Raw genomic sequence first — 22907 nt, forward strand, 5'->3', positions numbered from 1 at the left:
TGGTGGCATTTGAAGACACCACTTGAGAACATTCAGTTAGTGTCTATCATCATCTACAATAGTCAAATGTAGGATATTATTGGATCTTGACCACTTGAGACTCCTCTACTTCCTCAATGAACAAATGTGTATCATCTGTCAAGTTAGGTTATGGTGATGATCACATAAAAGAAAAAACATTAAAACACCTGTAGATTGTCTTCTGGGTATCTCAATATTATAGTACTCCATAATAATATCAATATATTATATACCAATATATTAATTACAGATTAATACCATATATTATATTGTGATATTTTCACTATATAAAATATGTCATAGTAATAGAAAATAAAAATACTAATTAAATTAAATTAATGTGATAATGTTTTATACCAATTATATGATTATTGGCAGTTTTAATTATAATTAATTATATGTTATTTATGTAAGTTTGGTTATATATAAATCTACATAATATACATAATATATAATATATTTTAATACAATTATATAGCACTAGTAATTACATAGTATACATCTCAACATTAATTTCCCAATAAGTGTTAGTGAATATTATTACTATTATTAATACAATTTAATGTAGAAGCAGCTTATCTTTGGCAATGTTTAGCCTGATTGCTGTTCTGTATTATGAATAAATTCAAACTGAGATGGACAGTAAATGCGTGTTATACATGCCGTTGCTCTATCCCTTTTCCATTCCACTTAAGAAACCCCTCATTGACTGTATGTCAGAAGATGGTTACAAGCTGGATCGAATTAAGGGTGAAATTGAATTCCATAATGTGACCTTCCACTATCCTTCCAGACCAGAGGTGAAGGTATGTGCCAATCTTTTCCCAATTTTCTTCTTTGATGATTCATTTCCAGAGCCACAGATTATTTATTTTTCTGAAGCATGACTCATTTTCCAGGAACAAGGCACAGAGGCATGTTTCTCTGGAAGTGTCCTCAGGTCTTGTTCCTTAGGCCACTAACCACATTCCTTGTGCTAATAATAATAATATACAAATCTCTTTGGTAGGAACAGTTTGGTAGCACATTCAGGTTAAGTCAGCTGAGTGACACCCTGTTGAAACGAGTGGCAGGTCCTGTCACTGTGAGAGCAGGCTAAACAAACTGCAAGGCAATCAGAACAATCCAGGACAGCTGTGCCAAGTATCTCTTTAGAGGCTGCAGAAGGTCGAACTCTGCCTGGGTGGGGCAGGAAGTGGCAAAGGAAAGCTGCTCTCTGAAATTTTTTACTTCCTATCCATGTTTACAAGGATCATTAGATCAGTCCTTAGAGGAAAGGTAATTTTGTAATCTTATAATCACTGTCTTGTACTATGCAATTGTTCTGGGCACAAGGTGAAGAAAATTTACACTGTTCCCACGCCTACTGAGCAAGTGTCTTTAAAGGCAATTTACCCTACAGGAAACAGAATCTACTTCTCTAAAAGAACTGGCTTTGGAAGGAGAGGAGACTAATTCCTCATTTTTAACAGAGTATCTTTTTCTTTTCATTTATTTACTTTTAATTGAAAAATAATTGATGCACAATATTGCACAACTTTCAGGTGTACTACATAGCAATTAGATACTTGCATACATCATGAAATGATCACTGTGGTAAGTCTAGCTATCATCTGCCCCTACCCAAAATCATTACAATATTATTGACCATATTCCTTATGCTGTATATTATGTCCACGTGCCTTATTTATTTTATAAATTCAGGCTTCTACCTCCTTAACCCCTTCACATATTTCCCCTTCTGGCAATCACTCATTTGTTCTCTGTATCTCTGAGTCTGTTTTCATTTTGTTTTGCTTGTTTGCTTCTTTTATTTTTTAGATTCTACATATAAGTGAGATCATACAGTATTTGTCCTTCTCTGATAGTTCACCTAGCATAATACTTTCTAGATTCATCCATGTTGTCACAAACACCAATATTTAATTTTTTATGTATGAGTAAATTCCTTTGTGTGTATGTGTGTATACATATGCATATGTATACATATATATATTCATCAGTAGATAAATGAGTATAGAAGATGTCTCTCTATATATACCACATTTTATTTACTCATTCATCTATTGATCTATTTAGATTGCTTCCATATCTTGGCTATTGTAAATAATACTGCAATGAACACTGGTATGCATGTATCTTTTCAAATTAATGTTTCTGTTTTTTTCTGATAAATACACAGAAGTGAAATTTCAGGATCATTTGGCAGTTCCATTTTTAATATTTTGAGGAAACTTTGACTGTTTTCCATAGTTAGCTACCCTTCCTTAATATTTCTATGTCCCCACAGAGGTCATGGAAATGCAACTTAATTTTAACACTACATAGTTGTAACATAAATAAATTTATATATATACACATAGAAACAAATATACATCATACATACATACTTATATATGTATATAAGATAGGTATATGTATATTCTGATATTTCTGAAGTATATTCTTGATTACAACACACATACATATATAAACATCAAATGTAAAAGTGCCTAGTGAAATATAAATAACAAGGTAGTACTTACTCAGTAAACACTTTTGAATAAATGGCTAAAAACTCACTTTATAATATCTGTTTAGAGACAGCTGTTCAACAAATACCAGTTGAACTGAAACATATTTATTTCATTTCTGTTTTATCTTCTATTCTCAATGCCAGTAGTTTGCTTTAACAAAGTCTTACTGCTAAGTGACTTTCTCCCCTAAGCTAATTGGGACAGTCTCCTTGAGGTATCCTGGCATGTCAGAAATGTTTTAAATTAGATTTTGGAACATAGTTTTCGAGGTTGGCCTGGCTTATTTACTTCAACAGTGTTACCACACGTCATGTTATTTGTTGGCTATGGCTATTAGTTTATGACTAAGTAGTGTGCTAAATGCTAAAACCACATCCTAGCACTGTTTACTAATTTTTCTGGTTATTAATGAAAATCAATGGCTGTTGCTATGAGGGCATAAGTAAACACAAACACAGTCTCCTAACAAAGTGTTCTAACTTGTAGCCTAATTGATGATGATCTGAACATTGTTCTTTTATTTTCTCTGCAGATTTTAAATAAACTTAGCACAGTCATTAAATCAGGGGAAGTGACAGCTATGGTAGGATCCAGTGGAGCTGGGAAAAGCACAGCACTGCAGCTCATTCAGCGATTCTATGACCCCACTGAAGGCATGGTGTGTATCTTCTAGAAACTTCTTAATACATGGGGATGTGTGCATGGATTCTCAGTCATGTCCAACTCTTTGCAACCCCATGGACTAGCCCACCGGCTCCTCTGTTCATGGAATTTTCGAGGCAAGAATATTGGAGTGGGGTGCCATTTCCTCCTCCAAGGATCTTTCTGACCCAGGGATGGAACCTGTGTCTTCTGCCTCTCCCGCATTGGCAGACAGATTCTTTATTAGTGAGCCACCTGGGGATAAGAGGTTGAAAATGGTGATATATTGGTCAAATACAAACACCTAGCGAACACTGACAGCACTTTGACATCTGCGTAGTTCAGTTAATGATTTGTTTGGTTTGGTTTTTTGGCTGTAACCTGCGGCATGTGGGATCTTCCCAGGGATCAAAGTCTGACTTAATGATTTTTTTTTTTGACTAAACCAAATGGACGAATTCTCTCCATAGTAGTTGTGTTCAATGAATAATCAGTCCATCTGCTCAGTGATGTAACTGAATGTACAGATACATTCAAAATGGTATTGCTGCCTTTTCAGTGAGGGAAAATTTCCATTTCTTTTTTCATAGTATAACAAAATTGTTATTATTCCCTAAAGTTTTCCAAACACTAAGTATAAGAAAGCTTACATGGCCAGCATTAACAGAGAACAGTTCTTGATTGTTACTCTGAGATGTTAGGTCTAAAAATAATTACATTATTTTTGCAAACCACTTAGTCTCTTTCTCCTTGTTTTTGTCTGACTGTAAATATAGACTGAAACTAAAAAAATATTAATAATTGCTACTTATCACACATTATATGTCAAGTACTTTATAGAGATCATTACTTATTTTCACAGCAACTTCCAAAGATAAATATTCCCATTTTACAAATAAGGAAGCAGAGAAATTGAGAGTTGCCTCAGATTTGAACCCAGATCTGTTGGATGTCAAAGACTCTTTTCACTCTGCCTCATAATCATTCTTGTTAACATCTCCTTGATGCCTTGAGATAGAATCACTTGACTGTATATTAAATGACTTCTTCCATGCAATGAGCTCTATATAATGCAGGTACTGTCAGAGTGACGCGGCAAATGTGATAAGGTTTTCTTTTTTCACAGACACTTTATTCTCTGATTGGGTATTCTTTGCTACATACCACTATAATTATACTCTGAATATATAGATATCATGTTTTTTATATAAAATGTTTATATTTTTGCTAATAGTAATGTTTATTTACTTATCCCATTTATAGTTTCAATTGCATTTGAACACCTGAGTGTCATTTGATGAATCAGGCCAGAAAGTAAGATTTTATTCTAAAACATACACACATATGCAAGATAGAGACCACTGGTCATTTTCTTTGTATCTTTTGAAGTTCATTTTGGCTTCAAGTCAAAAGATAGAAATATTTAAAGTATGATGAATAACTGTACTCTTTATTGAGAAATTAAAACTTTTTCTATTCTTGGGCCAACTGAGCTAAACTAAGTAACCTTTATATCAATTGTGTTTCTACAATGAACTGTCCTACAGCTATACTTGATTTCAATTTATATTGTCATCCTTATATTAACCACATTATAAGAGGAATTGTTTTGCACAGTCGTGTGGGTCTCATTTTTTCTCCTCATAGATCAAGTACAGCACAGTAGTAGTATTCAGAATCTTGAAGGATTCCAAGAGAAGTGATGTTGTGGGTTTTGTCCTCTAGGTGACCTTGGATGGCCATGACATTCGCTCTCTTAACATCCAGTGGCTCAGAGCTCAGATTGGGATAGTGGAGCAAGAGCCTGTTCTGTTTTCCACCACCATTGCAGAGAACATTCGCTATGGCAGAAAAGATGCAACAATGGAAGATATAGTCCGAGCAGCCAAGGAAGCCAATGCCTACAACTTCATCATGGACCTGCCACAGGTACCCCTGGCCTCTCATTCCAGAGGGAAACCCAGAATTCATAGAGGGAAAACATTTACATAGTAATATGCATTGTTTTTCATTTACATTCTAAATTATCAATGTCATGTTTTCATTTTGTGCCTGGAAATGTACTTTGAATTCCCCTCTTTGTCTGAAAATATGATGTTATTAATACATTAAAATCTACCAAACTGCAGCACCTTCTTTTAGAAGCTGGCTTTAACATAGATACAGTTTCCTTATTTCATCTATTTAAACATTTGTCTAAGCAGATGATAAATTTGTTGTGTGGTGGTAACGTTCACAATGCTCTTTTGATGTCTGCAACTGTTACTGTTCTCAAATTTTCTTGTGTTTGGGCTGCAAATACTGTCTCTTCAGTACTATGTCTCACATATTCAAAATTTCCTCATTTATCTTCATTTCATATGATAGCAGTGACAAAAACCAACTCAGTATTATACTTGTATGGATTTCTTGGCCAATGGACTGCTAAACCAAAGAAGAATTATTATTACTATTTAACACATATATAGTGCTTACTCCCAGAGAAGGCAATGGCACCCCACTCCAGTACTCTTGCCTGGGAAATCCCATGGACGGAGGAGCCTGGTAGGCTGCAGTCCATGGGGGCGGAAGAGTCGGACACGGCTGAGCGATTTCACTTTCACTTTTCACTTTCATGCACTGGAGGAGGAAATGGCAACCCACTCCAGTGTTCTTGCCTGGAGAATCCCAGGGACCGGGGAGCCTGGTGGGCTGCCGTCTATGGGGTCGCACAGAGTCGGACACAACTGAAACGACTTAGCAGCAGCAGTGCTTACTACATATCAGGTACTTTTATAAGCACTTCACAGCTATTAGTTCATTTAACTCTCCCAATCATCCTGTCAGGCAGCTATATTATTATCTCCATCTACAGATGGAGAATTGAGTTTCCAAAAGGTCAAATCACTTGCTCAAGGCAAGGTTCTCATCCAAGGTGGTCCTGGTTACACAGCCTGTGCTCTAGAATACGTCCTTCTCAGCCTTCCAAAATGCCTGTATGAATAGGATTGCAGCTGTGTGTATGACATAGTCTAGTGGTGAAACAATATAAAGCTTCAGAATCAGACCACCTCCGGACAAATCTTCTGCACTTGTAAGATTTATGAACTTGGGCAAGTTACTTTACCCCCTCAGACTGCAGCGTTACTTTATCCATCCGTTAAGGAGAATAGTAGTACCTGCCTCACAGCCTATCAGTCAGGACTAAATGAGATGATATGTGTAAAGAGCTCAGATCCACGCTTTCTACATGGTAGATTCTCAACTCATGTTGCTAATGTAAGTGAGATAAGACACTGACCACATCGCCCCCTTCTGAGATTCCAGTGTAATACTGGGCATGCAGGATAGTAACTTCACTGTTCATGGTAGTGATTATAAAGCTACTTTGATCCTTCATTCATAATATATAGACAACTTTAGTGTTGTGCTTTTCTGTGTTGTCTAGCTAGAAGAAAGAGACAAGGAATTGACATATGCTTTAATCCTCTAAGATGGATTTTCAGGATGCTGATTAACTTTTATTGTGGTGGAAACATTTTAATTGAAGTTGAGCTAAAAAGAAACACTTTAATCATCCAGAATAAAAGAATAAATCAATATCTTTATTTTACACACAAATATTGATTAGATAATAACCTGTTTCAGGAAAGGGTTTTTTTAAAAAGTGAAAGATGGATGTGTGAAAACTCCTGCTTGAGGAGGAAGCTAGAAGGGACCTTTGTAATGAATGGATCACTGTCAGGATCCATCAAATTCTTGCTCTTCATTGCTGATGTTGCTTTCTTCCTAGCAATTTGACACTCTTGTTGGGGAAGGAGGAGGCCAGATGAGTGGCGGCCAGAAACAAAGAATAGCCATTGCCAGAGCCCTTGTTCGAAACCCAAAGATCCTGCTTTTGGACATGGCCACCTCGGCACTGGACAATGAGAGCGAAGCCATGGTGCAAGAAGCACTGAGTAAGGTTTGTTGAGAGTCTAGGTTCCTTTCATAAGTCTGTGTGGGAATTCTTGTGTTGTAGGAAAGGCCTCTGTGAAGAGAGGAGAAAGAGAAAGAGAGACATCGAGAGACAGAGAGAGAAGGACTACATGGGTCATTGTATCTGTTTGGAAAATATTGGCTCACCACAATGTTCTGCACAGTTGAACAGAAGACATATCATTTGCTTCTAAAGGCAGCACATGTAAAATTTGTTAAGTCTAATTCACAATATGTGATTTTAAAAATTTACATTTTGGATGTAAGATGTTGATTAATGGCAGCAACTGGAGCAACGTGTGATGTGTTTATTAGCCACAGGAAAGTACGCTGACATTTTCTAATGTCTGTTTAGCCTATTCAAGAATTTAGGGATCGAGCCTGACTTACTTGTGGATTCTGAGACAGTCCAAATGGCACCGTCAGCTTTGTCTTGCAGTCTGACTCAGGGCACTGTACACTCTCACAGGTTCAGCACGGGCACACAATCATCTCTGTCGCTCATCGCCTATCTACAATCAGAACTGCAGACGTCATTATTGGTTTTGAACATGGTACAGCAGTGGAAAGAGGCACCCATGAAGAACTGTTGGAAAGGAAAGGCGTTTACTTCACACTAATGACTCTGCAAAGTCAAGGAGACCAAGCCTTTAATGAAAAAGACATAAAAGGCAAGTGCCTTTTCAGTTATACATTATGTTAAATAATTAACATATATGATGTTTTTGGATTTCTATGCGTTTTAATATATATTGTCTTAGTTGTTCTCCTCAAAGCCCTGGGGGACATAACATAGATGATAAAGGAAAGAACAGATGCTCAGGGGGTTTAATTATTGATCAAGTCATAGTGCTAAAACCCAGGTCTCCTGTGGAAGAAACTTCAATTCCATCCCCTTTTTCCCCCTCACACTTTGCAAATAAGAGAGTCTTCCTAGAATGTCCTGCACTCAGTATGAGCTCTCTTCTTGTTGGTTGAGTGAATTAAACAATGACTAAAAACTTTTATGCATATTTTCATTAATGTAGGTAGACACTTCAGGTCCTAATGTACTTTCTCCATTTCAATCTGAATTTTCTTTTTTTTTTTTTTTGCCACATCATGTGACATGTGGGATCCAATTCTCTGACAAGGGATCAAACCCATGGGCCCTGCAGTGGAAGCATGGAGTCTTAACCTCCGGATTTGGTGGTTTACCTAAACCCATGTTAAGCATCCATTACAAACTTTCTCTCCCATATCAAATCTGGATTTGTTAATACTATTGGGTAAAATGACTGTATACATTGAACATGTGATTTATTCTGAAAAGATTTTTTTTTTTAATTTGGTTCATCTACTTTTTTTTTTTTGCCACCTAGTGGATTTCTCAGACTTCCCTGGTGGCTCAGACAGTAAAGAACCTGCCTGAAATGCAAGAGTCCTGGGTTTGATCCCTAGCTTGGGAAGATGCCCTGAAGAAGGGAATGGCAACCCACTCCAGTATTCTTGCTGGAGAATTCCATGGCTACAGTCCCTGGTATCAAAAAGAGTTGGACACAACTGAGCAACTAATGCTTTCACTTTTCTTTTCAGTGGGTTTCTCACAAGATTTTTTTGTCATTCATATCAGCTATAGCTATAGGTATCTATTTCTGTGGTGATAACACAGGCTATCATATAATTCAAAAGATTTAATCTTGCTGAGTATTTTTAATTTTTTTGTTGTTAGAATGTGCTGGACAAGTGTTAACAGGTTGTTTGAAATCAGACATAGTAACGATATGCTATGCAAATATAGTAAATAATGTTATTTTGCTTTGGTTTTGCTTATTGTATACACTAAGGGATCACTCGTGTTGTATTGAATAGGAAAAGATGAAACCGAAGATGCCTTACTTGAGAGAAAACAGACCTTTAGCAGAGGGAGCTACCAGGCTAGCTTAAGGTAAGCTCAGGCATCGGGGCAGATTTTTAAGTTTTCAGATGTTTTCAGGAACCCTCTGCAGCTAAGATCTTCTGGCAATATCTCAGGTACACTTGGAAAGCCCTAAATACAGCCCTAGGTCTTGTGTAATATGAACATGCAAATGAATTGTAGGTTGCCGTATTGACATTTCTATCTCCAATCCATAGAAGTTTTTAAAATTTGGCTTCTCATTTTATTGAGGGTAGGGAGTTATGATAAAGATGCTCTGTAGTTAAAATGTTGTTTGCTGAGCTTAGAAAGGGGAATTTTAAAAATCTGTGTTTAGACTTGTCTCCCAGAGTTAACTGTGGTATGAAGCACTGTCTTAAATGGAAGTCAGATTCATGCCTTTAGCTCCATTCTTTAACCTACTGAGCTGCAATTGAATTACAAATATTTCTGCTCCCAGAGCTCCCCATCCAAGGTGAAATCATTCTTTAACTAGATGAAATATGAGATGTGTCATCTAACACTTAAAGCATATTTTCTAAACATGAACTTTTTTTTTTCTGGGTCAATCTGTGGGTATTGACTTCCAAAGCATATTTTTGGAGCATATTGTAGCAAGACTATAAATTTAATATTTCATTCTGGTTTAAAAGTTTAAAAAAAATAGTTCCTTTAATGTTAAAAGTCTGTATATTAAGAAAAATTCTGCCCGAGAGTATTTGTGTGTATTTGTGAAAATGTTATTCAAGATCTTTTTTTCTTAAGTTCGGAGACTATTTGTAGGCAATAGACTGATATTTCTCTACCTAGTCCCTTATCATATTTCTAGGATATTTGATTCAAGGCTGTGCTCTAAACAAAGGCTCAATTTATGACTTGCTCATTCAAGATAGCTAATTGTTTATTGAAAAATGGTTAAAGAGGCTTAAAATATAATATTCTAGAAACAACTCCAAGTAGTTCAAACACAGATTTATTTACTTTTAATGTTCAAAGACTAGTTAACTGGGTTTTATGCTTAGGGGTTTTATTTTTCTTTTTAAGGACAGGTCTATTCAGAAAATTTCAAGAAATGCTAGTTTCATTGAATTTTTCAGGTAATAAAGCAATAGTTCAAATGTAAAAGCTATAAAAATTGCCAAAATTATTGGGTAATTTTTAAGGACATCTGGCATGAATTATTTCACCATGTTTTTTCTGATTGGAAGAAAAAAATTATAAAGGTCATCAGAATCACAGTTTGAAGATATATACTAACTTCTTAAACCCAGAAAATGACTAGGCATCTCTTTTGATCACTAAGTTAAAGGTTGCAAAGAGGAATGTATCTCATGGTGAGGTCAAAAGAAAATAAATATTTTCTTAATTTTTCAGATGAACAGAATTTTTCCCATTCTAAATAGTTTACTTACAGTTTACTATTAGGCCCAGATAACTGTTTTAATATAAACATTTCTTATTTGGCCATTAGTTCTTACAAATTCTACATTTTGGTGACTAGGGAGAGAAGCCCAGAAATACAACCTGTACACAGAAAGTAGCTATTAACCTCCTACAGAGAAAGATTTATAGGTTTGAGTAAGAAGGTCTGTTAAAAATATCTTATTGTGTATGCTGACAGATTTTTTTTTAAGAGGACTAATTGAAATGTTAATTTGTATCTTATTTCCTCGGTCTGATGCCTAAGTCTCCCTTTAGTAATATATTTTAGATTCAAGAACAATTTCCATGGATGACAATAATTTCCTAAGTAATAATGTTGAGAGAGAGAGAACATATATTCCCAAATTAGCTGTTTTTGCTTCCGATGAGAAGTGGTGCACAGCTTCTGAGGAAGGGCGGGGCAGCCGTTGCAGGTTTCTGAAAAGGGGAGTGACAGAATTCTAACGCTCGTGTTTACGGCAGACCAGAGCGGGCAGGTCGGGCCCCTGCCTTGCACCCATGCTGTTCATGGTCTCCTTGGTGCAGCTTATGCCAGACAGGTAGAATGCTGGATGAATGGGCAACAGGGAACGAGAGAAAGAGAGATTGAAGAAACATAAGATTAAAGTAGTAGAGGGGATAAGGATTGATGTCTTCCCTGCTCAGAACTGGGAGGTAGTCAACTATTTTGATGCCCTCTTCTCCACATACTCCTACCTTGTCTGCCAATGCTCTGAGTTTCTTTTTTAGGCCCATAACCTTCAGTCTCAGCCCTCTCTTGCACTTAGCTCTCTCTAGCTGACACAGAGCTATCCCTCTCATCTCTGGGAGTTGAGCTCTTGACCTCAGTTACCTAACTTAAAGAAATGACTCTATTGCTGCAGAGTTTCAGGCCAAACGGGACGGGCTTGGGTGTCCCAGAAGCCAGTTTGGTAGCAGGAAGTCTGAGTGGGGTGTGGTTTCATGCCTGATCACAATGAGAGTTTGAGCAAGAGCAAGAGGGAGGACTTGACGTAAATGCACCTGTTGAACCTGGTGACTAAGAGGATAAAGATGCCATCAAATGAACGTGGGAATAAGTGAGGGTCATGAAGTTGATGCATTGCTGTTTTCTCAAGAAGGATAGATGAGCATCTATAATAGGCAGGTGCCACCTTGGTATTTGTTTTAGTCTAGCTTAACCTGAATACGGATGATAGGAGACTTACGAATAACACCATCTGGCTCGCACTACCACAGCTGATGCAGATCTCCTCATCACTACAAGCTCCCTCTTTACACGGTATTTCTTCAGGCTAAGTGCTTTGAGAATGTAACTTCCATCCTTTCAAGTCTTCAGGATTACCTTTATCACTTAGCAGTTTATTTGCAAATGGCTAAAAACCTCAGCCAACCTGGTTTAACCTTTAAAGGGAAAAAATGACAACATAACTAAATAGTTCAAAGAGGCTTTGGCTTCAGGCAAGACTGGGGCTTCAGTGAGAGACTTGGTCAATATACATACAATTTCTTTTTCTTCCCTTCTCAGCTCTACTTTTTTTTTCAGTATTCATTTTTTAGGAAGCTTCTTTTCTTGACATAATTGCCAACGGCTTCCAGTGTCACATACTTTCAAATTTAACCTAGAAGATAGTAGAAGTCTCCTTCCCAGAAACCTCAGGGAGAAACAAAACAACTCGAATCACTTCCTATATCTGCTCTATACTGTTTATGTAACTAGTAACCCTATCTCCATACTTCTCTTTATACCGTTCTGTCAATCAGCAATGCCCTTTCCTCTAGCCTACAGATACCCACAGCCTACCTTAGCCACCTCCTCCATGAAGCTTTTCATGGTAGCACCTGACATATGTTCTTTTATCCTTTAAATTTCCATACTGTTTATTTAAACCTGCTTTATGGCAACCCACTCCAGTGTTCTTGCCTGGGGAATCCCAGGGACGGGGGAGCCTGGTGGGCTGCAGTCTATGGGGTCACACAGAGTCGGACACGACTGAAGTGATTTAGCAGCAGCTTAGCAGCTATAGCACTTATCACATTCTTCCTTATATTAGGTTGGTTACATGCGTTGTTCTATAAAACTTGAAGTGCCTTAAGGGAGAAGTCTGTAATTGTCCAGTCTTTGTGTCCCCTCACAGCACCTAACTTTGATCTGTACGTTGTAGGCGCACAATCATCTTTTGTTGAATGAATCAGTGAACACATCAAGCTAAATTATATTTCAATAATATATTTGTTAATTAAATCCATCCCTAAAGGCAGTACATAGTCTGGAGACATTTCCACTAGGGTCCCTGTTTCCTCCTACTAGTCTATTTGTGTCCAGGTAGAATTATGCTAAAGCAAACATCAGGGAGAGAGAGAAAGAGAGATACCAAAACTCATCCTACAGTCCTGAGGGAGGTAATAGTGACGGGCCATTGCCATTAGAGCAATAGCAGAACCATGTGGGTTGGGGATGGAGTTGAGTCTTGGACGCTTTTTTTCTTGGTGGACTAGTGAAACGACTTCGACCCCTCTCCTCCTCCCTCTGTGTGTGTACTCTGAATCAGGGTTTAGCTCGGCACCATGGCAACCAGACTGAACGTTGTGTCAAACCCACTCAGGAAGTGCCTGCACCTGACAGGTGATGTAGACTCGGAACCAATTGAGTCCTGTTCCACAAGCCACAGACTAATCCATCTTTCTTTTTACTTACAGAGCTTCCATCCGACAACGCTCCAAGTCTCAGCTTTCTTACCTGGGTCATGAATCGTCACTAGCACTTGTAGATCATAAGTCTACTCATGAACAAGACAGAAAGGTCAGACGCCAGTGGCTCATGCGGGGATGGAAGAAGTCTCTCCTGGAGACTATCGTATGCCCTTTAAGCTTAGAATCTGAGTTTTCAAGGCCTTTATCTAGTAATGTTTCATTGCTGCTGCCGCTAAGTCGCTTCAGTCGTGTCCAACTCTGTGCGACCCCATAGACAGCAGCCCACCAGACTCCTCCGTCCATGGGATTTTCCAGGCAAGAGTACTGGACTGGGGTGCCATTGCCTTCTCCTATGTTTCACTAAGTCAAACTAAATGAGAGGCTCCATTAAGACGTGAACGAAACTCTAAATTTTATATCATGTTTTACATAATATTTTAAGAGAAGCATAAATAATAAAATATTTTAAGAATACATGGTAACTAAGATGAAGTATTAAAAGTTCACTGATTATTCTTATGTGAGCCATTCTAATAAACACAATTACATGTACTTAGCAGACTATTTGATTATGTAGGAATCCCTTTCAAGCTCTTAAGACTATCTGAAAACCTGTCTTTGTAAAACTTTAAATCTCTGTCTTAAATAATTATAATTATAAAGTGTTTAATACAAGTTACTGCAAAATTTAAATTAATGGGGACTGATTAGGTTTTACAGACATTTGTTTACTTAATACAATTTTATAATAATTGTTTTAGGGTACATTTGAAATGAACACTATTAATTTTAACACTATTCAAAGCAACATAAAAATGAAATAGGAGAAGAATCAACACATATAGCAATACTCAACTTTGTTCATCAGGATGCCCACTGCTGCAGTGGGCACAGTCTAACTTTCACATAAGGTGACCATCCCTCCTACTCAGAGCCTTTCTTAATCACTGAACTTTATTCTTCAGCCCTGATCCTCTCATTTTCAATCCCCCATTACTCTTCATTTCAGTCTTTTCATGGCAATTTTCTTATTGAGGCTTATTTCAGATCATGTTGTCTTATCCTGTTACTAAATTACAAGCTTCTTAAAGTTAGTAACTGTTATTTGTGTTTGTATCAACTTGGGCATCTTGCTTTGCCTGGAAACTCCTTTATCTGGTTACCATTAGCCTACCAGGCTCCTCAGTCCATGGGATTTTCCAGGCAAGAGTACTGGAGTGGGGTGCCATTTCCTTCTCCAGGGGATCTTCCCGATCCAGGGACTGAACCCAGATCTCCCACATTGTAGGCAGATGCTTTACTGTCTGAGCCACCAGGGAAGTTCTGGTTACCATGAGACCTAGCAAACATTTCTGTTTATTTGACACATGTAAACCTAGAACCAACCAAATCCTGTTCCAATCTGCTCATAATCTACAGACTCTTTCATCTTTCTGTTTAGTTAGAGAGCTGCACATGGTGGGACATCAAGCGATTTTTAAAACTAGGATGAAAAATTAACTTTTTATAGTAAAATAATGTCCAAACTGTAAGATTTATCAAAGAAAACGAGTCAGAGAATATTTTAATTACAAGCACATCCATTATGCATGATGTAATTTCAAATTATCTTTAAAACATTTCAGTATGAGAATCCTTTTGGGGAGTAATTATAAACACCGATTCACAATGCCAAATTTGGAATAAAGTACTACGTATGATTTTATGACTATGATGGAAGGATTATTAAGGCTCTCTTTTGGTTTTAATATATTAATAATAAATAGCATTCTTAATTATCTAATATTGTTATTGTTGTAGTTGTTCAGTTGCTAATTGGTATTCGACTCTGAATAGATAGTGTTCTCAGTATCTAATATAGCTGGTTTAAATAAACTTCGTAGAGGAACACTTTGTCTCAGGAACAGCAGGGTGGATCCAAGGACAGAAAATGTTCAGCAAGCGTGGTTGCTTACTGCATCTTGCCATTAAGGACTCAGCACCTCTTCTCATTCTAGAAATAGTTTTTTCATTTATATCTGTGGTACTGCCACCCATAAGTACAAGAGGCATTATACAAGGAGTTTAATAAGCTTCAAGGAAGAAAGAACGAAACACTACATTGACATTTCAAACATAACAGCACCAATTATATTCAATTTTTGCATTTTTATTTTTTTCCCTAGTTTCTGGGAAAATATTTGACAACACAAACAAGAGAGTTAGGAAGGAAAAGAAAATCCAATTTTGTTATTGTTGAAGCTGGTAGATGGCTCAGCACTGTTGGAGAGAACAATCAGATTTCCTGAAGATCTGAAGATCAGGTTCCCAGACTGCTGATGCAGGGAAAACTCAGAAGGGAGTTATTTAAATAAAAGGAAATGTAAATCAAATACAGAGAGTAGTTCCAGAGAAAACAAAACTACTCCCTAAGTATTCTACTCATCAGCATTGCCAACTAGAATATAATAAATAATTAAATGGAAACCAAGAATCTGCCTGCAATGAAGGAGACCCAGGTTCAGTTCCTGGGTGGGGGAACTATCTCTTGGAGAAGGGAATGGCAACCCACTCCAATACTCCGCCTAGAAAATCCATGGACAGAAGAGCCTGGTGGGCTACAGTCCATGGGGTTGCAAAGAGTTGGTCATGACAGAGCATCTGAGCAGAGAGAGTGTAATTTTAAATAGACAACACTTTGATTTCTTTCTTTAGTTAAGGAAGGAAAAGGAAAAAAGTGACAGAGAGCCAATGTGAAAAAAGTGACAGAGAGCCAATGTGATTCTGTTAAAGGTAGAAGTGGAACAGGCCTTGTGCTTATATTAATTCTGCTCATTTTATGACAATTATCTTAGAACTTTTTTGATTTAAAAATTAAATATTTTAAAAAAGGAAACAGCAGAATCAGCACTGATAGAATTTAATATAAGGACTTCCTGTTCAGAGTAAATTTTAAAGTATTTTCGATATTTAGGTTATTCTAATCCCAAGTAAATTTTAAAGTATTTTGATAGTTAACTAAATTATTTAAGATCAAACACTGGTAAAAAAATTTTTTTTTCATATTTTGATGAACAAGCTCTAACCTGACCGTCTGTTGTTTGGGAGATGTTCTATTTTGTGTGGCAAGGCAAAAAGGTTTACTTCTGTAAAGGCGTTATCTCCACCTTGTGGTCTCTTTGGGTTTTGACTCTGAAAACTTGAGATGGTTTCAAAAGTCTGTGCTTCCAAAGTGTAAGTGGGGTGTCTGACCCAACATTTCTTAGTTAGCTGGTGACAGAGCCAAGACTGTAGCCTGTTTTTTCTTGGTCTCCAAGCTATACTCTTGGCTTTCATAAATCAGATCACAGTTATAATGCTAATAAAATTGAGATTAGGATTAGCGGAAAACTGTAGGCTAAAGCTTCCAGTTTCTAAAGTCTTCTTCCTCTTTTAGAGGAACTAAAAAGTAGAATATGTATGAGATTGTGTCAAGGTCAAATATTAAAAACCCATCACTTCATCACAGCTAACTTATAGTAGGGTTTAGGCATTGGTTAGGAGATAGGACAGGGTTTCCCAGGTGGCTCAGTGGTAAAGAATCCACCTGCCAATGCAGGCGATGTGAGTTCAGTCCCTGGGTTGGGAAGATCCCCAGGAGAAGTAAATGACAACCCACTCAAAAAATCTGGAAAATCTCATGGGCAGAGGAGCCTGGTGGGCAAGGTCCATTGGGTTGCAAAGAGGTGGACATGACTGAGTGACTGAGCATGCATACGCATAGGAGATAGGACAGAAGATCTATAAAAGTGACTGCTAGTATTTGATCATTTGGAAAGTCCCTGTTTCTTGGTCATAGTTACCATTTCCCATCATCATATCTTAAAGTTGTCATCAAGGCAGGAGACTGCCTATGGGTTGGCATGAAGAAATCGATGTAACAAAGTATAGAAATCTGGACATGAGATTTAAGTAGGAAGCTATATTTTTACCTGAGCTACACAGGATATGGATGGAAGGAAGCTGGGAAAAGCCCTTTGTTTAGCACTGAACCATCTACCTTGTAAGTAAGTGAACAGTATTTTTTAAATGAATGTTTTTTTTTACATTTATGCACCAGGAGCATAAAAGCTTCATTCATTCTTTCATCCAATAAACATTGATTATACACCGAACAAGTGCCAGATATTGACTTAGGGATGCAAAGATGAGTAAGAGCACTGTCCTTCTTCCTTCCCTGGAGCTGCTGGCAGGAGACTTCTTTACGTATGATAAATAAGTGAGCACTGTGCAACTTATCATTGACACAATAGAGGAAGGAACTGCAGTGAGAAAGCGGATATAAACTTTTATAATTTTGTCCATCTGTGAGTTACTGGTTTGCTGTGAATTTATTATATCTATGTATATATACTTATCTTTGTGTATGTATACACACACACACACACACACACACACATACCTATATTTTAGGGCTTCCCTGATAGGCCAGCTGGTGAAGAATCAGCCTGCAATGCAGGAGACCCCAGTTTGATTCCTGGGTTGGGAAGATCTGCTGGAGAACGGATAGGCTACCCACTCCAGTATTCTTGGGTTTCCTTTGTGGCTCAGCTGGTAAAGAATCCGCCTGTAATGCAGGAGACCTGGATTTGATCCCTGGGTTGGGAAGATCCCCTGGAGAAAGGAATAGTTACCCACTCTAGTATTCTGGCCTGGAGAACTCCATTGACTGTATAGTCCATGGGGTTGCAAAGAGTCGGACACGACTGAGCGACTTTCACTGTAATACATATCTTTAGCCTTTTAGCTTTTTTTAGATGAGTTAATTTGTCTTTGTCTTTGCAAAATCCCAGAGGAAAAAACCCTTCTGTACATAATGACTTTCATTTTCTTTTGTTTTTATACCACTTTTAGTTCAGTTCAGTTGCTCAGTCATGTCCAACTCTTTGCAACCCCATGGACTGCAGCACGCCAGGCCTCCCTGTCCATCCCAACTCCTGGAGTTTATTCAAACTCATGTCCATTGAGTCAGTGATGCCATCCAACCATCTCATCCTCTGTCACCCTCTTCTCCTCCTGCCTTCAATTTTTCCCAGCATCAGGATCTTTTCAAATGAGTCAGCTCTTCGCATCAGGTGGTCAAAGTACTGGAGTTTCAGCTTCAACATCAGTCCTTCCAATGAATATTCAGAGTTGATTTCCTTTAAGATTGACTGGTTTGATCTCCTTGCAGTCCAAGGGACTTTCAAGAGTCTTTCTCCAACACCACAGTTTGAAAGCATCAATTTTTTGGTGCTTAGCCTTCTTTACAGCCCAACTCTCACATCCACACAGGGAAAAGGCTAACAGAGTTTTGCCAAGAGAATGCACTGGTCATAGGAAACACCCTTCTCCAAGAAGCTATCAAGTTAGCCTGACACAATTTTATGGATGCTGGAGAATACATAAGAGCTGTGTCAGAGGTGAAAGACTTTACTCAGAGCATGAGCAGGAGCCAGTGCACAGCATTTCCACTGACTCCCCGGCCTACCCCCACTTCTCAGCTGATGAAAGAGAAGTAGGTGATACCAGCAAAGGAAGGGGAAGAGGAATCCTAGGCTTGAGAAACCTGGTGTTTTTATAATGAGCAATAAGCCCTTTTCTTAGGATGGAAACACTATCCCCCTCCTCCAAGGCTATTTGCTATACCAACATTCTTGAGAAAACAGCCTCAACAAAGGTGGTCAGTGCCTCTTTTCACAAGATGTGCAGAAACATAAGAGAGCCATAGAGAACTTTGTCTATTTCTTTCCTTTTGAGGAGGAGAAGGCAACCGAGCCCCAGAGAGCCGAAGTGCTCAGTGATAGATTCCATCAGTGGCCACGTGGGGCTCATCCAAGAACCACATTCTTTCCACATGCCCGTTTCCCTCACGCTTTCACAGGCACCTTTCTTCCTCTCTGCATTGATTTCCTAGAGTTGAGTAAGACATCAGAGATGAAATCATTGAAGGATTTGCTGCATGAGTGTGTAGCAACTATTGAGGGCAGACCAAGAGAGAACCTGAAATGGAGGCATTGACAGATCCATCACCAAGCAAGCTCTCCCTCCATCCTATTTGGCTTGCAACTAGAATAAGGACACCAGGCTTTTATTTCAATTGAATTGGTAATGAAATCTTTGACTTTGGAAGCAAAAGGATAGTATCTGAAGTTCCTTACTGCTGTCTGTTCCTGATGGTCAGCTCCTTAAGGGGTAAATAACTGTGTGTTAATGAAATAGAACACTAACAGTTTTGTAGTCAATTTGCTGTAGACATTTTTAGTATATTTTAATAGAAAAAGTAAAAAAAAATCAATACAGATCTATATAATCCACCTAAAATCTTTTCTCAAACAAAGTGAACAATAAATTTAGCAAATTATTGAAGAATGGGCCTCACGACCAAGTACTGGAGAATATCATTAGCGAGGAAAAATGATTGTAAAAATGATGAAGTTCTGAATATAATTTTTGCCTTCAAGAGGCTAAAAATTTGCTAGCTCTGACACTTTAATGGCAATTAAAGAAATTGGAATGGGGAAATTTTAAAATAATTTGTACTCCTTGTAAAGAACATGAAGAATTTAGAAATCCAAATTGATTACCATTTACTTCTGGGCACTAGTTAAAGAAAACCTTCACAGAAATACGCAATTGATAACCATTGTCACCAGTTAATACATTTTAAAAATTATTTTGCGTTGTTTAGATACACTGGCCTGCCTTGGGGCTTGAGGCAGTCACTAGACTTTGACATTTATAAAGGACATATTTTGAAAATTTCACAAATCCTTGAATGTGTAAATACCGCTCACTGTAGCACAAAGGGTTGCAAAGAGTCAGACACGACTGAAGCGACATAGCACTCCACATACTCACTATAGCACAAAAATGTTTCTAAACTGGGAGTTATTTTTCTTATAGATCCAACTTATTTACCACTCCCCAAGTGTTAATACCTCTGCAATTGTGAAATGAGAACTACCAGCTCACCTTCAGATGAGCAGACACTCTAAAATCAGTCCCATCCAAGTCATAGCACGTGGTACTGTTTAGTCCCTAAATCGTGTCTGACTCTTCTGTGACCCCATGGATGGTAACAGCCCACAGGAGTCCTCTGTCCATGGGACTAGCCTAGCAAGAATACAGCAGTGGGTTGTCATTTCCTATTCGAGGGGTTCTTCTCGACCCAGGGGTTGAGCCTGTGTCTCCTGTGTCTCCTGCACTGGCAGGCGGATTCTTTACCACTGAGCTACCAGGGAAGCCCAAGTCATAGCATGGCAGCAAGCAGCTCAAAACCATCTCTCACAAGCTATCATATCACCCTGTCTTATAGGTCTTTGAGGTCACTCACAACCAATCAAACCATGACTCACATCTGTGAATGCCAAAGGGACAACTGTATAATAAAAGAGTGTATGCAAACATTTAAATAATTAATGTAACCTCCTCTCCCCTCAAGGACAAGAACATTCCTGTGGAAGAAGAAATTGAACCAGCCCCAGTGAGGAGGATTCTGAGACTCAATGCTCGAGAATGGCCCTACATGCTGGTAGGCTCTGTGGGTGCAGCTGTCAATGGGACGGTCACACCCATGTATGCCTTTTTATTCAGCCAGATTCTTGGGGTAAGCAAGCAGCTGGACCAGCTTTATTCTCCTCCTACCTTTTGTTTGTCTGGATATTGTCACTTTTGATAACTTGGTTGTAATGTATTTAACTTTTTTTTAAGTTTTTTGTTGTTGTTGTTCTTTTAGTTCTTTTTCCCCTCCTCTCATCTCTAAAGAATTAAAAATGTCTCAAGTCTCCATCAAACAGGAGGTGAGAAGACAAAGCTGAGACTCTCATTTGGACTGGCAGCACACTCTGACAGTCATTGTGTCTGTTAAAAAAAAGAAAGAAAGAAAAAGACTATGGCTGCAAACTTAGTGTCAAAAGAGGGCAGTTCACCCATATGCAAACCAAATAAGAATGCAAAGCAAGTTCTTTGAATGATATAAAAGGATTTGGGGGCCATTTCGATCTTGCTGATCAGCTGAGGTACAAAGTTTGATTTGTAATAGCAAGTATTCATGCATGTTGTATAATACTCTGCTCTTCTGCTCATTGCACCATTGAAATGGGCAGTTGGGGGAGAAAACAGGAAAAGGAAGAGATAAGTAAAATAAGGCATGTACAAAGAATACACTTACTTCAGTTTTTCATCTCCTAGGAGTTTTGATATTCTCCATCTGATATTATTGCTATAAAAATAATAATATTGATGATAATAATAAGTACAAACATTAATTAGGCACTATCTAAGAACTTTATAGGAGAAGGCAATGGCACCCCACTCCAGTACTCTTGCCTGGAAAATCCCATGGATGGAGGAGCCTGGAAGGCTGCAGTCCATGGGGTCGCTAAGGGTCAGACACGACTGAGTGACTTCCCTTTCACTTTTCACTTTCATGCGTTGGAGAAGGAAATGGCAACCCACTCCAGAATTCTTGCCTGGAGAATCCCAGGGACAGAGGAGCCTGGTGGGCTGCCGTCTATGGGGTTGCACAGAGTCGGACACAACTGAAGTGACTTAGCAGCAGCAAGAACTTTATATATAATAGTTCACTAAACTTTCCTAATAACCAGCTGTGGTAGGTATTCTTATTGTTCCTATTTGACAAAGGAGCAAACTAAAGAACTTAGAGGAGTAAGTGATGGATCTGGGATTCAAATCCAGGCAATGTGACTGCAGAGCTGAGTCCAATAAAATCTTATCATTGCGAAGTCAGTTCTCGAAATGTTGACATATTTTCTCAGTTGAAATTCACACACACATACACGAATCCTATGAGATCAACAAGGAGGAAAACCTAGAATCTTGGAGAACTTATGAACTTGTTTAAGGTGACACAGGGTCACAGAAGGTGGTGGGACCAGCCCTATACCCTGCTTTTCTGAAGCCTAACCTAAAGGATGTGTAAGAGTCCCAAGTTTCAGTTTTCCCCTCTATTTTCCTTTGACTTTTATGGTCTCTCTGGCAGAGATCCTGACCAGAAAATTGTCCCAGCAGTCACGAGTTATACAGAAAGACCAATAGAGTTCAAACTATAACACCTGCCCTCCAACAGCACCCACTTGGTTACTGATGGTGAGAATATTCTCTGTGACTCTTCTGGTCACAACCAGAAAATCCTAGCCTAAGCAATTGGGGTTTTCACCTAAGGACCAAAGGATCAGAGTAGCAGGATGAAATCCCAAATCTGTTCATCTTTGATGTTCCCACAGGGTTAAGTTTGCTAAGAGAATAAAGCTTTATTATTTTTCTTCTTTGATAAACACGGTTGTTTTTGTCTCTTAGCATAATTATCACAGATTCATCAGTGGGTTCATGATGGTTTCATCTCATAGGGTATAATCATGAGTCAGATAATAGTCTGGTTTTAATTGTGCTATTGTCATTCTGACATATCTAAAGGGCACGATATTCACATTTGGTATTGAGACCATAGTTTGTAACAAGGACACAGCAAAAAAAAAGTGGGCATTAGGAGCCTGGTTGCTAATCTAGTGAAGCCTCAATGTACACGTAAGGCTTACTTTCTCTGGTTCACTTTCACTGGCTCTGTTTGACTTGGAACAGTAGCTTGGATGTAGCATGCAAGGGATTCCCAGATGGCACTAATGGTAAAGAATCTCCCTGCCAATGTAGGAGATGTAAGAGATGTGGGTTTGATCCCTGGGTTGGGAAGAACCCCTGGAGGAGGGCATGGCAACCCACTCCAGTATTCTTGCCAAGAG

The 22907-nt window shown here is 38.3% G+C and overlaps 1 protein-coding gene across 2 annotated transcripts in view; it reads left to right on the forward strand.

The window, feature by feature from the left end:
• ABCB11 (ATP binding cassette subfamily B member 11) overlaps positions 1-22907 on the forward strand; it is a 100292-nt gene that overhangs the window by 53130 nt on the left and 24255 nt on the right. Inside the window, exons 12-19 of one of the 2 annotated variants that reach the window (XM_005202338.5) lie at positions 717-827; positions 3070-3195; positions 4905-5108; positions 6952-7122; positions 7606-7807; positions 8988-9063; positions 13156-13258; positions 20591-20755. In XM_005202338.5, coding sequence (XP_005202395.1) covers positions 717-827; positions 3070-3195; positions 4905-5108; positions 6952-7122; positions 7606-7807; positions 8988-9063; positions 13156-13258; positions 20591-20755 — 1158 coding nt within the window. The remainder of the gene's footprint in view (positions 1-716; positions 828-3069; positions 3196-4904; positions 5109-6951; positions 7123-7605; positions 7808-8987; positions 9064-13155; positions 13259-20590; positions 20756-22907) is intronic. The other variant, NM_001192703.3, reaches the window with a different exon arrangement.

The sequence above is a fragment of the Bos taurus genome, chromosome 2 (assembly GCF_002263795.3).
Source record: "Bos taurus isolate L1 Dominette 01449 registration number 42190680 breed Hereford chromosome 2, ARS-UCD2.0, whole genome shotgun sequence".
Classification (NCBI taxonomy): Eukaryota; Metazoa; Chordata; class Mammalia; order Artiodactyla; family Bovidae; genus Bos; species Bos taurus.